General features: G+C 36.5%; 1 protein-coding gene across 1 annotated transcript in view; it reads right to left on the reverse strand.

The window, feature by feature from the left end:
* Window positions 1–1,214: 1,214 nt before the first annotated feature.
* The window catches only part of LOC126280974 (protein halfway), a 95,866-nt gene continuing 82,582 nt past the window's right edge, over window positions 1,215–14,498 (reverse strand). Inside the window, exon 9 of the mRNA XM_049979807.1 lies at window positions 1,215–4,436. Within this exon, the coding sequence (XP_049835764.1) occupies window positions 4,227–4,436 (210 nt within the window). The 3' untranslated portion in view covers window positions 1,215–4,226. The remainder of the gene's footprint in view (window positions 4,437–14,498) is intronic.

Raw genomic sequence — 14,498 nt, forward strand, 5'->3', positions numbered from 1 at the left:
TCATCTGGAAACCCCATGTGTTATGACTAAAGCACATGCAAACTTTTTTTTTACAAGTAAAATTTGGTCTGGGATGTAAAATTAGTTTTGCATTATTTCAGTTTCACATAAGTAAACTGTCTAAATTTTACTTTCATTTCATATGAGTTACTTGCCCTGCTTCAGTAGGGAAAAGAAGAGAACCAATGGAAAAATGCTCCTATCAGAGCACAAAGAATGTGAATAAGTTCCTGTTTATATAAAAGATTGTGACTGAAAAGTGGGCTACTAGCTGCCTAATTTTACCTTCCTCAGCACCTTTAAAAATTTCCCCTAAAATTTTGGCATGCATACATATTTGCACTTTTTTAGGCCAAGAGAGATGAAGCCATTGGCACAGAGAGAGAAATGTAATAGTGGAAGATGGTAGACTTTGGCTGTGATATAGAAAAAGTGAAGGAGACAATGGCTGTGTGTGAGAGAGAGAGAGAGACAAATACAGTGGCAGTGGAACATAATTGAAAGTGACAGAACAGTGCTAGGCAAAGAGTGAAGGAGACAGTAAAATGGAAAGACAAAGTGGAAGTGGGTCAGTAATAGAGTGACAGAGTATACGACAATGACAACAAGAGAGAGAGATTGGGACAGTGATAAAAGACAGCAGCAGAAGGAAAGAAGAAATGAGTTTTCAGCAGTAAGAGAGACCAAGAGGGAGACAGTGTAAGTGATAGGAGACTAGTAGTTGGACAGAATGAAGGGGGGGCTGTGGCTGTGACCCAGACGACAATGACAGAAAGACACAAAGAGATAATAACAATGAGTTGTGTTGAATGCACAAGAGAGAAAGGGCAACTGAGAGTGGATACGGGTACGAGCAACTTACAGCAATGGACTAGCGAGTGAGTTACAGTTCGGGGAGCTTGTGGGATTTAAAAATAGTGTGAATATGTTTGCGTGACAAAATTTTTAGAGGTGCTGATGAAGCTCTCTTCTTTGCTTGTGTGATGATGGTGGCATATCATCCTTGTATTGTCTTGTCTTCTACAACTTACTCCAGGCTGCTGTTTTATTGTCTAGAACAATATGTATAAGGCTCCACATTCTTGAGTGTCTTGTAGTACTAAATTTTCTTTATTTCTTGGTTCTTTCTCCAAAAAAAAATTCACAAGAGTACTTAAACCAACACATGAAATGGAGCTGCAAGTGAGTCTTATTTAAAATGAAAAGCTGTTAAATTGGAAGTAATAACTTCGTTTATTTGAAATATAAAGACATTAAAAACAGACATAAATTCAAATCACATTTCACATTCATTTAAAAATATATATATCAAAGTGACTAAAATTGTGTACATCATATGAAATCCAACAGAAGGCACCATCTGACTATCTTTGAGGTTCTTTAGCACTGTTACTCATACTGCAGATGTAAATTTCAGTTGATTTGAATCTGATGATATATAAGATATAAAGTTAGGTGATAGGCATTTCAGTTTGGCATTAGAAAAGAGTCTCTCTCTCTCTCTCTCTCTCTCTCTCTCTCTCTCTCTCTCTCTCTCTCTCTCTCTCTCTCTCTCTCCCCCCCCCCCCCCCCCAACACACACACACACACACACACACACACACACACACACACACACACACACACACACACACACACACACACACAGACTTATAATAACTTTACAAAAATATATGTACAAATGTAAATTTATATCTACATACAATAAAATACCATATAAAATATCAATCAGAATTACTACAGTTATCAGCAATGACTGATATGCTATATGTTTACTCAGTCCATCAGCGTACTCAATCCATTATATGCTGAATAAGTTGCAGATCAATCTTCAGTATTTAGACATTGATTTAATGACAAAGAAAACCAACAGTATACAAGAGAGCTGCAATCCACATGAAAGGTTTAGACAGAAATCAAAATATTTCTAGTTCTTGCACTACTAAAGTCATACTGAATAAAATCTGCTTGGTTTTCAAGGCATGTCACTTTCAAAACACATTCAAGCTTCTGACAGCTATCTCTACCACTGCCATCAGGATTAAATACCAGTGACTGCCGGCACCAGTTCGGTGTTCCACTTATGTAGGCACGATACCAGTATTTGTAAACTTCCAGAGAAAGCTGAAGTGATACTTGCATGGACGGTGAGCTGGGAAGCTCGTAGCAGCTGCAGCCTGCCACAGGACTGAGTGACATCAGGTGATGTGAAAGGCTGGTACCACAATCGAAACTGACACTTCCACCTTCCTAACAGCATTAAGCATCCATCTTTGCTTCTGCTCGATATCCAAAGCCAGCCCTCATGCTCTACTAAGGGTGTAACTTTTTCTCTGTTAAAACTGTTGCAGTTTATTCTAATTATGACCACCTCCTTTGTAATGTAATCCCAATGTGATGCATAAGCCAATACTCTTGTCTCATGGTGAGTCAGAGCCACTACAAGCTGTCCAACTCATTTTACCATGCATGCTCTCTATTGGGTGCAGATGCTGCTATCATGCCCAAATAACCATATACACAGAACAGTGTGGCAGTTCTGGCATTCAGTGATTTTTATCCCTAGCGATGACGGCAGAGCCAGCTGTCAAAAGCCCACGTGTTTTATGTGAAGTGATATGGCTTGAAAGCTGAGATGATTTTATTCATGCATGCCACTGTCAACAAGTCGCATTGATTTAAGAATTGTTTGTCAGATGCAATATATTTGTCAACAGTGAGAAACAATTAGATTTTCTGTACTATAAGGCAGCCATTCAAATGCCTGTTTCCTCCCCTGACATAATGATTGTGACTTTTTGTATTTAAAAAAAAGGCATGTTCACAGTGTAAAGTAGCTTTTTCTTTCACTTATTTTCTTCACATGATAAATTAAATAAATTTCACAGAAACACAGCACATTCAACATCTGCTAAATAATAGCACTGAAACAATACATTTCTAGTTCAAGAAACACAAATAAGATAATTAAAAAAAAATCAGATCTCAGAAATAAAGAAATTATTAACATCTCAGAAATAAAGAAATTATTAACAACTTCAGATCTCACGTGTTGCTATGAAAGGTGTACTGGACTAGAAAGGAATGAATTGAGATTATACACCAGTAAAAAAGTTACAGATATTGTCAAAAAAAGAAGTCATTTTTTCTGTAGTACTGGAGAACAATAAACAACTTTTCAGGAATCTGATCTCTACAAAACTATTACAAACAAAATAAACAGAGGGGATGGGCATAAAATTTTAAGAAAATATCTACATCACAGAAAAAGCAATGCAATAAAGACTAATGAGACAATAATAATAAAAATAAACTGGAAGTGTAAAGCACTACACAATTCAGAAAAATAGGTATTTGAAACTTGTGTTAAAAAGGTCAATACACTGTCTCATCTCGGTTGCAAATTTTCTTTTTAAATTTTAGGTGCACTAAATTTTTTACACTATTGTATATTAATTTTTCTGTAAAGCCAAAAAAAATATACTGGAATGAACACTACGGCATGGCCATGTCTTCACACCTTTTGTGCAAACTGTCAAACAGCAATTTCAATACCTCTGAGAGAGCATAAGAATTCGTATTTCCCTTAAAAATATGATGAATTGCTGTATTATTTATGTTTGCCTCTCACACAGTCTGCATGTACACAATGCAATACACACTCTGTAAATATAAAGCTCAAAATGAAGGAACTGCCTAGCTAGTACCATAATAACAACAATAATAAGTCATATTACTAAGTTTTTGGACCCATGAAATGGAAATTCATATTCTAATAACTCTTCATATGTATCTCAATCTCTGACCATCAAATTTTAGCAAAAGCTTTCAGTTTATTCTTTAAAATATAATGTACATACAAAATCAATGCACTCCACACATGATGCATTTGATTTGTTATAGTGCCACTTTAACTTCATAAGGACATGAGCAACAGCAGTAAGCAAGATTCTACACCACTCCACTGTACAGCATCAAGAACTGATAATTTATATTAAATTCACTGAACTGTAATAATGGTTACTTTACTGTCTTCATCACATGGGTCCAGCATAAAGCAACTAATTGTAAAATTAGAGAGAGATGTTCCAATGCTTTCAGAATTATTTGTACATTTTTCAACACCAGTATAAATGGCAAGTAACATCTGTATAAAAATATACAATATGAAATTTGAGTTTCCATTACAGGAAGTTTTCAGAATAGGCAAGGCTGAATTAGTGACTTTAGGCTTCACAAAGCCAATCACAAGGCAACTTTGGCATTTTAGAAGCAGGCCATGGTAAGTGTCCAACAGTCCTAAAGACCCAGTAATCATAAGAGACCTTACTGATCAATAGTGCCAGCAACAGTACTTCTCCAGCTATTATATAGTAAATGTAGTCTGTTAACACACGATTGGCTGCACATATTTCACTGATTTCAAGGTTAACAACCTGCAAAATGAACAATGCTGCATCAAATTTTCATATTACGACAGATGACTGTAATAAATGATAATACACCACTACAGCAATTTCAGAAGAAAGAAATAAAATCAGTACACAACAAAACATAATATTTCTAAGGCATAACAAAATTCTCCCACTTTTATAATGCTTAGTAATACAAGTCACATGTCACAAGCTTAAATAACCTTCATGAGTTTTCAGTTCTCTCCTGCTGTTTAGTAAGCAGCATATTATCTTATCACTTACAGATTCAGATGTTAAAATGTCGTTAAGCTCATTCTGTCTCCAGAAGAAACTTCCAATTAGAATTTATAAATTTGAAGATGGCAAAACTACAGTCACAGCATATCTTTTACATGCACCCAAGCTTTTAGTGAAAGCAAAAAAGAATAACAGAAAGTATCAGTCAGTCTTTCCTTCTCATCCCATGCAGTAAGTCTTCCCTGACCTGACTTTCCCGAAATCTACCCCTTTTCCTAGACATCTCCAGTCCTTTTCCTTCACCCCCCCCCCCCCCACCCTCTTCCTTCTCCATCAACCCTTCTGTCTGAAGGAGCCACTGCCTCCAAAAGCTTGCCAATTGCAACCATCTTTTATGTGTGTGTTCTGCCACCACTTGGTGAGTACTTTTTTTATCCATCCAGTTAAATTATTTTGACAAAAAGTGACTCATTCTTCAACCACCTACAAAAATTTTTCAGCATCTAGAAGCACTTAGCTGGTACATGCTTAATCAACAAAAATTTAGGTCAATGTAAAACTAACGTCTGATTAATTTTTTACAGGTGTATCATAGTTTACAAATAAGAAACAACTGAACTGATGAATCCTGCAACCATAAACAGAACAATATGTTCCCCATAAGTTGAGGAGCACTTATCTTTATGATTGTTTTTGTTGTAGTAGTAGTAGTAGTAGTAGTAGTAGTAGTAGCTGTTGTTGTTGTTGTCTTCAGTCCACAGACTCATTTGATGCAGTTCTCCATGTTACTTTATTATGTGCAAGCTTCTTCATCTCCAAGTAACTACTTCAACCTACATCCCTCTGAATCTAGTTAGTGTATTCATCTCTTGGTCTCCTTCTATGATTTTTACCCTCGAAGCTGCCCTCCAATACTAAAATGGCGATCCCTTTGTGGGGCGGCGGGTGGAATTTACTTGTTATAAAAATGATAACTGTGGAATGCCTTTCCCGGCACATGCACCATATGTGGGGCGGCGGGTGGCATTTACTAGTTGTAAAAATGATAAATGTGGACTGTCTTTCCTGGCACATGCAACATATGTGGGGCGGCGGGTGGAAATATTTGTTATTAAAATGTCCCTACGATTTATTTAATGCTGTTGTTTGCCGTTCTCAACACTGGCTCTCTAACTACAATATTGGCAACCAGAAAGTGATTAGCAAAGCGTGAAGCCTGTAATTAGAATTCCTAGTGCCCACTTCATCTGAGAAATACATTTATAGTTACAGCTTATAGCTCTGAGGAATTAGGAGATTGTTTGGGATTCATAATCAAAAACGATTCTCTCTAAAATGTTCACTATATTCTGAAAGTCACAGACAAAAAAGAATCGACACAATCCAACTACTGGAGCAGTTCAGAGTCTAATGCGCTGATGCAACTATAACTGTTCAAATTAAATGTTTAAGTGAATGCTCGCCTTAATTTGATGATAATGTTCATCAAACGCCACGCTAAATAATGGTAGAATGTCTGTCCTGTGGCGGCACGTGAAAATACGACATACGCAATCTGAAGATAGATAATTACAGTCACCCCAGAATTAACGATTCACTCGAAAACGATTTCATGGTTACACATATCCCGAGTAACTTATTACGGTATCCGAGGCTGTTTATAGCAATGATACCGACGCGACGCGACTCCCAGCAGAGTTGGTGCGCTAATCAGCGTCTGGAAAGAACTGGGGCCTTTTTTTTACTCGTGCAGTGTTCTTATATATAAAGCCGCGGTGCGGACAGCTAAGGGAACGCCTGATTAAATCCGCTCTCCCGACTAGCCGCTGGGCTAGTAATGCACCACTTCAAGTTATCGAATAAATCATTGTTTCCTTTGCTAATGACCGATGAAGCTCTCAATTTAAATGTGTAATCAGCACACAGGTAAGTAATCATAATAAAAGTCTGACGTGGCTCAGTCAAATATTTTGGGTGAGAGAATTAATTTAATTACACTACACGCAGTAGATGAGATCTGAACTTGCCCTTTGGAGATACGCTATCACTATAGTTTTATAGTTATTCAGTTGAAACTTCTCACATCTTTATGATTATAGCGGATCTCCCTTCTACTTAAATTTAAACATCTTAGCTTTATTTCTTAGCCTACTTAATCTATCTTGCTTCCTTAATTTTTAAGAAAAAACCCAGAAAATCATGAATTTCCACTAAAATTTTAATTTATGAGATCCAGAATACTGTTTCTACGAAATTATTATGAAAAGGAATCTAAATATAAATTTTTAAGTTTCTAGCTCTTTTCTGTTGCGCCAATGATTTTTACAGAAAAACGTCCAAATTTCAAAAGTGGTTAAAGTTATTGAACTGACATTTGACACATTGATTTAGTATTACTCCTGACATGCTAGAAACGTTTCAGGTTATTTACTTGATTTTTAAAGTGTTGGGCAACATTTATGACGTAAGAGCTAGTTACAGCGGGCTGGTTGGCACACAATGGAAAGACTGATGTGAATTTTATAAGGTGTGAGTATGCTGCTTCCCTACACCTTGATGCCTCAGAACATGTCCTACCAACCGATCCCTTCTTATATTCAAGTTATGCCACAAATTCCTCTTCTCCCCAATTTGATTCATTATCTCCTCATTAGTTATGTGATCTACCCATCTAATATTCAGCATTCTTCTGTAAAACCACATTTCAAAGGATTCTATTCTCTTCCTGTCTAAACTATTTATCGTCCATGTTTCACTTCCATACATGGCTACACTTCATACAAATACTTTCAGAAAAGACTTACTGACATTTAAATCTATACTCAATGTTAACAAATTTCGCTTCTTCAAAAACACTTTTCTTGCCATGGTCAGTCTACATTTTAAATCATCCCTGCTTTGCTCCCCAAATAGCAGAACTGATCTACTACTTTAAGTGTCTTATTTCCTAATCGAATTCCCCCAGTATCACTTGATTTAATTCCATTACATTCCATTATCCTCATTTTGCTTTTGTTTATGTTCATCTTATATTCTCCTTTCAAAACACTGTCCATTCCATTCAACTGGTCTTCCCGGTCCTTTGCTGTCTCTGACCTCAAAGTTTTTATTTCTTTTTCATGGATTTTAATTCCTACTGCTTGCTCAATGTACAGATCAAATATCATCGGGGATAGGCTACAACTCTGTTTCACTACCTTCCGAACCACTACTTCCATTTCAAGTCCCTCAACTCTTATAATTTCCCTCTGGTTTCTGTACAAATTTTAAATGGTTTTCACTCCCTGTATTTTACCCCTGCCATCTTCGGAATTTGAAAGAGGGTATTCCAGTCAACATTGTCAAAACCCTTCTCTAAGTCTACAAATGCTAGAAACGTAGGTTTGCCTTTCCTTAATCTATCTTATAAGATAATTGGTAGGGTCAGTATTCCTTCACATGTTCCAACATTTCCATGGAATCCAAACTGACCTTCCCTAAGGTCAGCTTCTACCAGTTTTTCCATTTGTCTGTAAAGAACACCTGTTACTATTTTACAGCTGTGACTTATTAAACTGAAAGTTTGGTAATTTTCTCATCTATCAACACCTGCTTTCTTTGGGATTGGAATTATTATGTTCTTCTTGAAGTCTGAGGGTATTTCACCTGTCTCATGCATCTTGCTCACCAGATGGTAGTTTTGTCAGGGCTGGCTCTCCCAAGGCTATCACTGGTTCTAAGGGAATGTTGTCTACTACCAGGGCCTTGTTTAGAACTAGGTCTTTCAGTGCTCCGTCAAATTCTTCACGCAGTATTGTATCTTCCAATTCATCTTCAGCTCTTCTATTTCCATAATATTGCCTTCGAGTAAACTGCCCTTATATAGACCCTCAATATCCTCCTTCCACCATGCTGCTTTCCCTTCTTTGCTTAGAACTGGTTTTCCATCTGCGTTCTTGATATTCATACAAGTGGTTCTCTTTTCATCAAACGTCTCTTATTTTCTTGTAAGCAGTATCTATCTTACCCCTAGTGATATATGACTCCACACCTTTACATTTGTCCTCTAGCCATACCTGCTTAGCCATTTTGCACTTCCTGTCAATCTCATTTTTGAGACGTTTGTATTCCTTTTCGACAGCTTCATTTGCAACATTTTTATATTTTTCTCCTTTCATCAGTTAAATTCAATATCTCTTCTTTTACCCAAGGATTTCTACAAGCACTCATCTCTTTACCTACTTGATCCTCTGCTGCCTTCACTACTTCATCTCTCAAAGTTCACTATTCTTCTTCTACTGTATTTCTTTCCCCTGTTCTTGTTTCTTTGCCCTGTTCTTGTCAATTGTTCCCTAATGCTCTCTCTGAAACTCTCTACAACTTCTGGTTGCTTTAGTTTATCCAGGCCACTTTTCTCCTTAAATTCCTCCTTTTTGCAGTTTCTTCAGTTTTAATCTACAGTTCATAACCTATAGATTGTGGTCAGAGTCCACATCTGCCCCTGGAAATGTCTTACAATTTAAAACCTGGTTCCTAAACCTCTGTCTTACCATTATATAATCTATCTGAAACCTTCCAGTGTATCCAGGCCTCTCCCACATATAAAACCTTCTTTCATGATTCTTAAACCAAGTGTTAGCTAAGATTAAGTTATGCTCTGTGCAAAATTCTACCAGGCAGCTTCCTCTTTCATTCCTTACCCCCATTCCATAATCACCTACTACTTTTCCTTCTCTTCCTTTTTCCTACTATCAAATTCCAGTCCCCATGACTATTAAATTTTTGTCTCCCTTCACTATCTGGATAATTCCTTTTACCTCATCATACATTTCTTCAATCTCTTCACCATCTGTGGAGCTAGTTAGCATATAAACTTGTACTACTGTTGTAGATGTGGGCTTTGTTTCTATCTTGGCTACAATAATGCATTCACTATGCTGTTTGTAGTAGCTTGCCCACACTCCTATTTTTTTATTGATTATTAAACCTACTCCTGCATTACCCTATTTGATTTTGTATTTATAACCCTGTATTCACCTGGCCAGAAGTCTTGTTCCTCCTGCCACCAATCTTCACTAATTCCCACTATATCTAACTTTAACCTATCTATTTCTCTTTTTAAATTTTCTAACCTCTCTAGCTGTTTAAGGGTTCTGACATTCCACTCTTCGATCCGTAGAATACCAGTTTTCTTTCTCCTGATAACAAAGTCCTCCTGAGTTGTCCCTGCCTGGAGATCTGAATGGGGACTATTTTACCTCTGGAATATTTTAACCAAGAGGAAGCCATCATCATTTAACCATACAGTAAAGCTGCATACCCCAGGAGAAATTATGGCTATAGTTTCTCCTTGCTTCCAGCCATTTGCAGTACCAGCACAGCAAGGTCGTTTTGGTTAATGTTACAAAGCCAGATTAGCATGCAAGCCTCCCCACCAACAGCAAGGTCCATGGTTCATGGGAAGATGATGATCAGAAGACAGTTTATTATAACATCAAAGCACAATATTTCGCAATTTAACATTTTATAAAATAATCATAACAAGGTTTCTGTTGACCATAACAATGGATTTCAGTTAAACACTGTTTGAAATCTGCTAGCATACATAATATTAAGAGATTGTAATAATCCAACATGAACCATGCCTACACTTAGACTTGAGTGCATTCTGAAGACTCTTCTGAGCTATTCACCCTTTGGCATAGATTAACATATTCTGGAGTGCTACACATTTTTTGTCATGTGTGGGCAGTTACTACATCAGCAAGTAACAAATACATCTTTATGTGCCACAAAAGAAATATCCATTTCAGGAAATGCTATAAATATGATTATGCTCCTATCTCCAAACAAACATGCTTGACCAAACAAAACAGCTAAAATAACCAAAAACCAGATTTCAGAAGATAATTCCAAAATAATCAAGAGAAGAAGATAAACAGAAGGAATAACAAAAAAAATTTGCCAAGAGCCAGAAATGTGCTATGGGCACTGATATGAGTGATAAAAATAACGAGTGGAGACCACCATAGATCTACATGTAGAAAGCTTTCCAAGCAATTTGAAATCTTCACATCTATTGCAGAATATATATTCTCCTTGGTGTGTTTCATTTTAGGGGGGGAAAGGTCCCTTTTAAACCCAACAGAATGTATCACAGTCATGATACCTGTGTGAAGATCAAAGTTCTCTTCAAGTTGAGCATAAATGAAAAAAAAACGTGTTAAGATTCAACAACAAACTACTTGAAGTATTGATGTACAGGTTAAGGTTGTTGAATTGATTCTGTGCGTTTTGATAATGTTATGTTTGAGATACTCCTACAGCTTAGTGCGGCAGTTGGAGACCTCCATTCAGGTCACTGAGATCAGTGCAAGTTTTTGCTGACAGTCTACAGTACTGTACAGCATGTCACAGTGTACAATGGATTGGGAGATTCCATGGTGGAGCCATGCAACAATCACAAATACAGTATGCAGCTACAGAAAAAAGAAAAATTATACTCAATGTAAAAGAGGAGAGTTATGTTTGCTACAATTCAAGCACTCAAGTTAGAGTCTGAAGTATTATCATACTTTGAGAGAATAAATCAATCATTAATATGCACAACTACTCTGCAATTCACAATTAAGTGGCAGCAGGGTGTTCTCCACACCAAATTCAGACTATTTCTCTACCGTTCCACTCCCTAAAAGTGCATGCAAAAAATGAACACTTAAATCTTTTTGTATAACCTCTGATTTCTCTTATTTTGTCATAATGATGGTCTCACCCAGAGCAGGTGGGCAACAACAAAATATTTCTGCATTTGGAGGAGAAAATAAGTGAGTGAAATATTGTGCAAAAATCCTTCCGCAACTAAAAATGCCACTGTTTAATGATTGCCTCCTCTGCTCACTTACTATATTTGTGACACTCTCTCCCCTATTTCACAATAATACAAAATAGCTGACATCCCTTGGACTTTTTCAATGTCCACCTTCAATCCTATCTGGTAAGGATGCTATATTACATGGAAACACTAGCAGTGAATGGACAACCATAGTGCACACACTCTCTTTAGTACACCTGTTGCATCTTCTAAGTGTTCTGCCAATAAAAGACAGTCTTTGATTTGCCTTTCCCATAATTTTATCTACGTGATCATTCCAATGTAAGTGTGTGTAATTGTAATTCCTGGGTATTTAGTTAAATTGATAGTGTTTAATTTTATGTGATTTATTGTGTAACTGAAGTTTAGCAGACTCCTTTTAAGACTCTTGGATGCCGTAAACTTTTTATAATTTAAGGGCAACATCATTTTTCACACCATACACATCACAGATTGCGAGGCAAAAGTCTTTCTGGTCTTGACTCAAGGGCCATGGGACAAACCTGGTGGTAACACGATGCATTCCAAGATGCTGTGCCAGGATTTTATGACATGATAGAACTGAAATGTTATGTACTTCTGCAATCTTTCGGATCAAAGTGTGCAACACAACATTCTTCTCAATACAGCACTGAAAAATAACTAACAAACGTACAACAATGAAACTTCCAACAGTTACACATTAAACACAGACATGTGCAGGGATGCCAACCGCATTTTGCTCCAGCACACCATTTGTGCAAAATTATCAATGTTCTGAGATTTTTGAACGCACCTCGTATACAGCCCAGAGGAGGGAAGGAATGACATTACTTTCATTATGACCTTCAGGAAGAAGTGAGCAAAATTAACAAGCTAGACCATGTTGTCATTGATGGTAGTTTTAATGCAAGAGTTGGAAATCTAACTATACCAGGAATAGTATGATTATTTGGAGAAAAAAACCCTTAAAAATGATTGATGGGAGCTATGCCACTTTGCCTCTTTTTAATAACTTTAAAATTACTAACACATTTCACAGAAATAATGAAATTCACAAGTTTACTTGCAATGCACGAGGACTGAGGTCTGTGAATGATTAATATGCTAATTAATAAAAAAAGGAAGAACCTTATGCAATATTTACATGTTTATAGAGAAAGCACCATAGGTAACAGCGACCAATTCATTTTAGGCAGCAAAATAATGCAACGATTAAAATGGAAGAAAACAAAGAAACCTCAAAAGAAGCCACAACATGAGTTTTTCAAAATACATATCCTGTCAGAATATAGTATTAGGAAACATTATCAAGACAGCCTCCATGAAAAGCTTGCTTCACTGCCAATCAATAAAGATGACATAGATACAGAATGGAATAATATTAAGACCTACATCAATGAAGCAGCCTCAGAAGCACTTGATAAAGGGAATGAAACAGATGAGAAAAAATGACCCAGAATTTGGAACACAGAAATTAAAGAAGCCATTACAGAAAAACAAGTATCTTATTTGCAGTTTCTACAAACAAAAACCTCATCAGAGAGATGGGAAATATACAGAACAAACAGGAATGCAGTGGAACAAATAGTGTGCAAAGCACACCAAGAGTTATGGGACTCATTCAGAAGTATGTTAGAACATGACATACATGGCAGACAGCAAGGGATTTCAAACTGATTCTGTAATTCTTTCAAATTTATTCTGCATTTCTAGTTTTCTATAAGGCTTTTGACACTGTACCTCGCAAGCAACTTGTAGTATCATTGTATGCTTATGGAATACCTATACAAATAATTTAGGAGACAATCTGAGCAGCCACCTTAGGTTGTTTGCAGATGATGCTGTGTTTTATCATCCATAAAATCATCAGAAGAGCAAAAGAAACTGCAAAACAATTTAGAAAAGATACCTGTATGGTGCAAAAATTGGCAACTGACCCTAAATAATGACAAATGCTAAAAGAAATGCGTTAAACTTTGGTTACATGATAAATCAGTCAAATCTAGAGGCTGTAAATTCATATAAATGCCTAGGAATTACAAACTACTTAAATTGGAAAAAAACACGTAGAAAACGTTGTGGCGAAGGCAAACCAAAGGCTGCATTTTATTGGCAGAACTCTTAGAAGATGTAACAGATCTACTATAGAGACTGCCTACACTATGTTTGTCTGTCCTCTTTTGGAGTACCCCTTTGCGGTGTGAGATCCTTACCAGAAAGGGGTAACTAAGTACATCAAGAAAGTTCAAAGCAGACCAGCACATTTTGTATTATCAAGAACTAGGGGAGAGAGTGTCACTGACATGATACAGGATTTGGGGTGACCGTAATTAAAACAAAGGCATTTTTCATGGAGACAAAATCTTCTCATGAAATTTCAATTACCAACATTCCCCTTCAAATGCGAAAACATTTTGTTGACACCAACCTACATAGGGAGAAATGATCACCATAATGAAATAAGAAATCATAGCTCGCACGGAAAGATATAGGTATCTGTTTCTTTCCACGAGCTGTTCGAGATTGGAACAATAGAGAATTATTGTGAAGGTGGTTTAATGAACCCTCTGCCAGGCACTTACATGTGGCTTACAGAGTATCCATTTAGATGCAGATTTACAAGAAATACAACAGTAAAATTAGTAACAAAACAAAAATACAGTGAAACCCCTATTTTACATTTTCCTGTGGTCCAGACTTTAAAATGCAAAATTGAGGAAAACACAGAATCGAATAAAATGTTAAAACCCCCCATAATATGAGCAAAGACACATTTAATTGTCTTATATGACTAAATATTGCAATCTTCTCCAATACTTTGTATAAAATCTGTCTAAGTGAAGGAAATTAGATGTACAGTAAAGTGTTTATACAATAATTTGTAGTAATGAATTTCATCAGTTCTTAAAAAGTCACAGATGTGAAACAGCACGTAAAAACTCATCAAAGAATTGAAATTGGTATCTGGGTACAAGGTAAAAGAGCTATTTTACAACATGCTACAACCACAAATT

The sequence above is a fragment of the Schistocerca gregaria genome, chromosome 1, assembly GCF_023897955.1.
Source record: "Schistocerca gregaria isolate iqSchGreg1 chromosome 1, iqSchGreg1.2, whole genome shotgun sequence".
Classification (NCBI taxonomy): domain Eukaryota; kingdom Metazoa; phylum Arthropoda; class Insecta; order Orthoptera; family Acrididae; genus Schistocerca; species Schistocerca gregaria.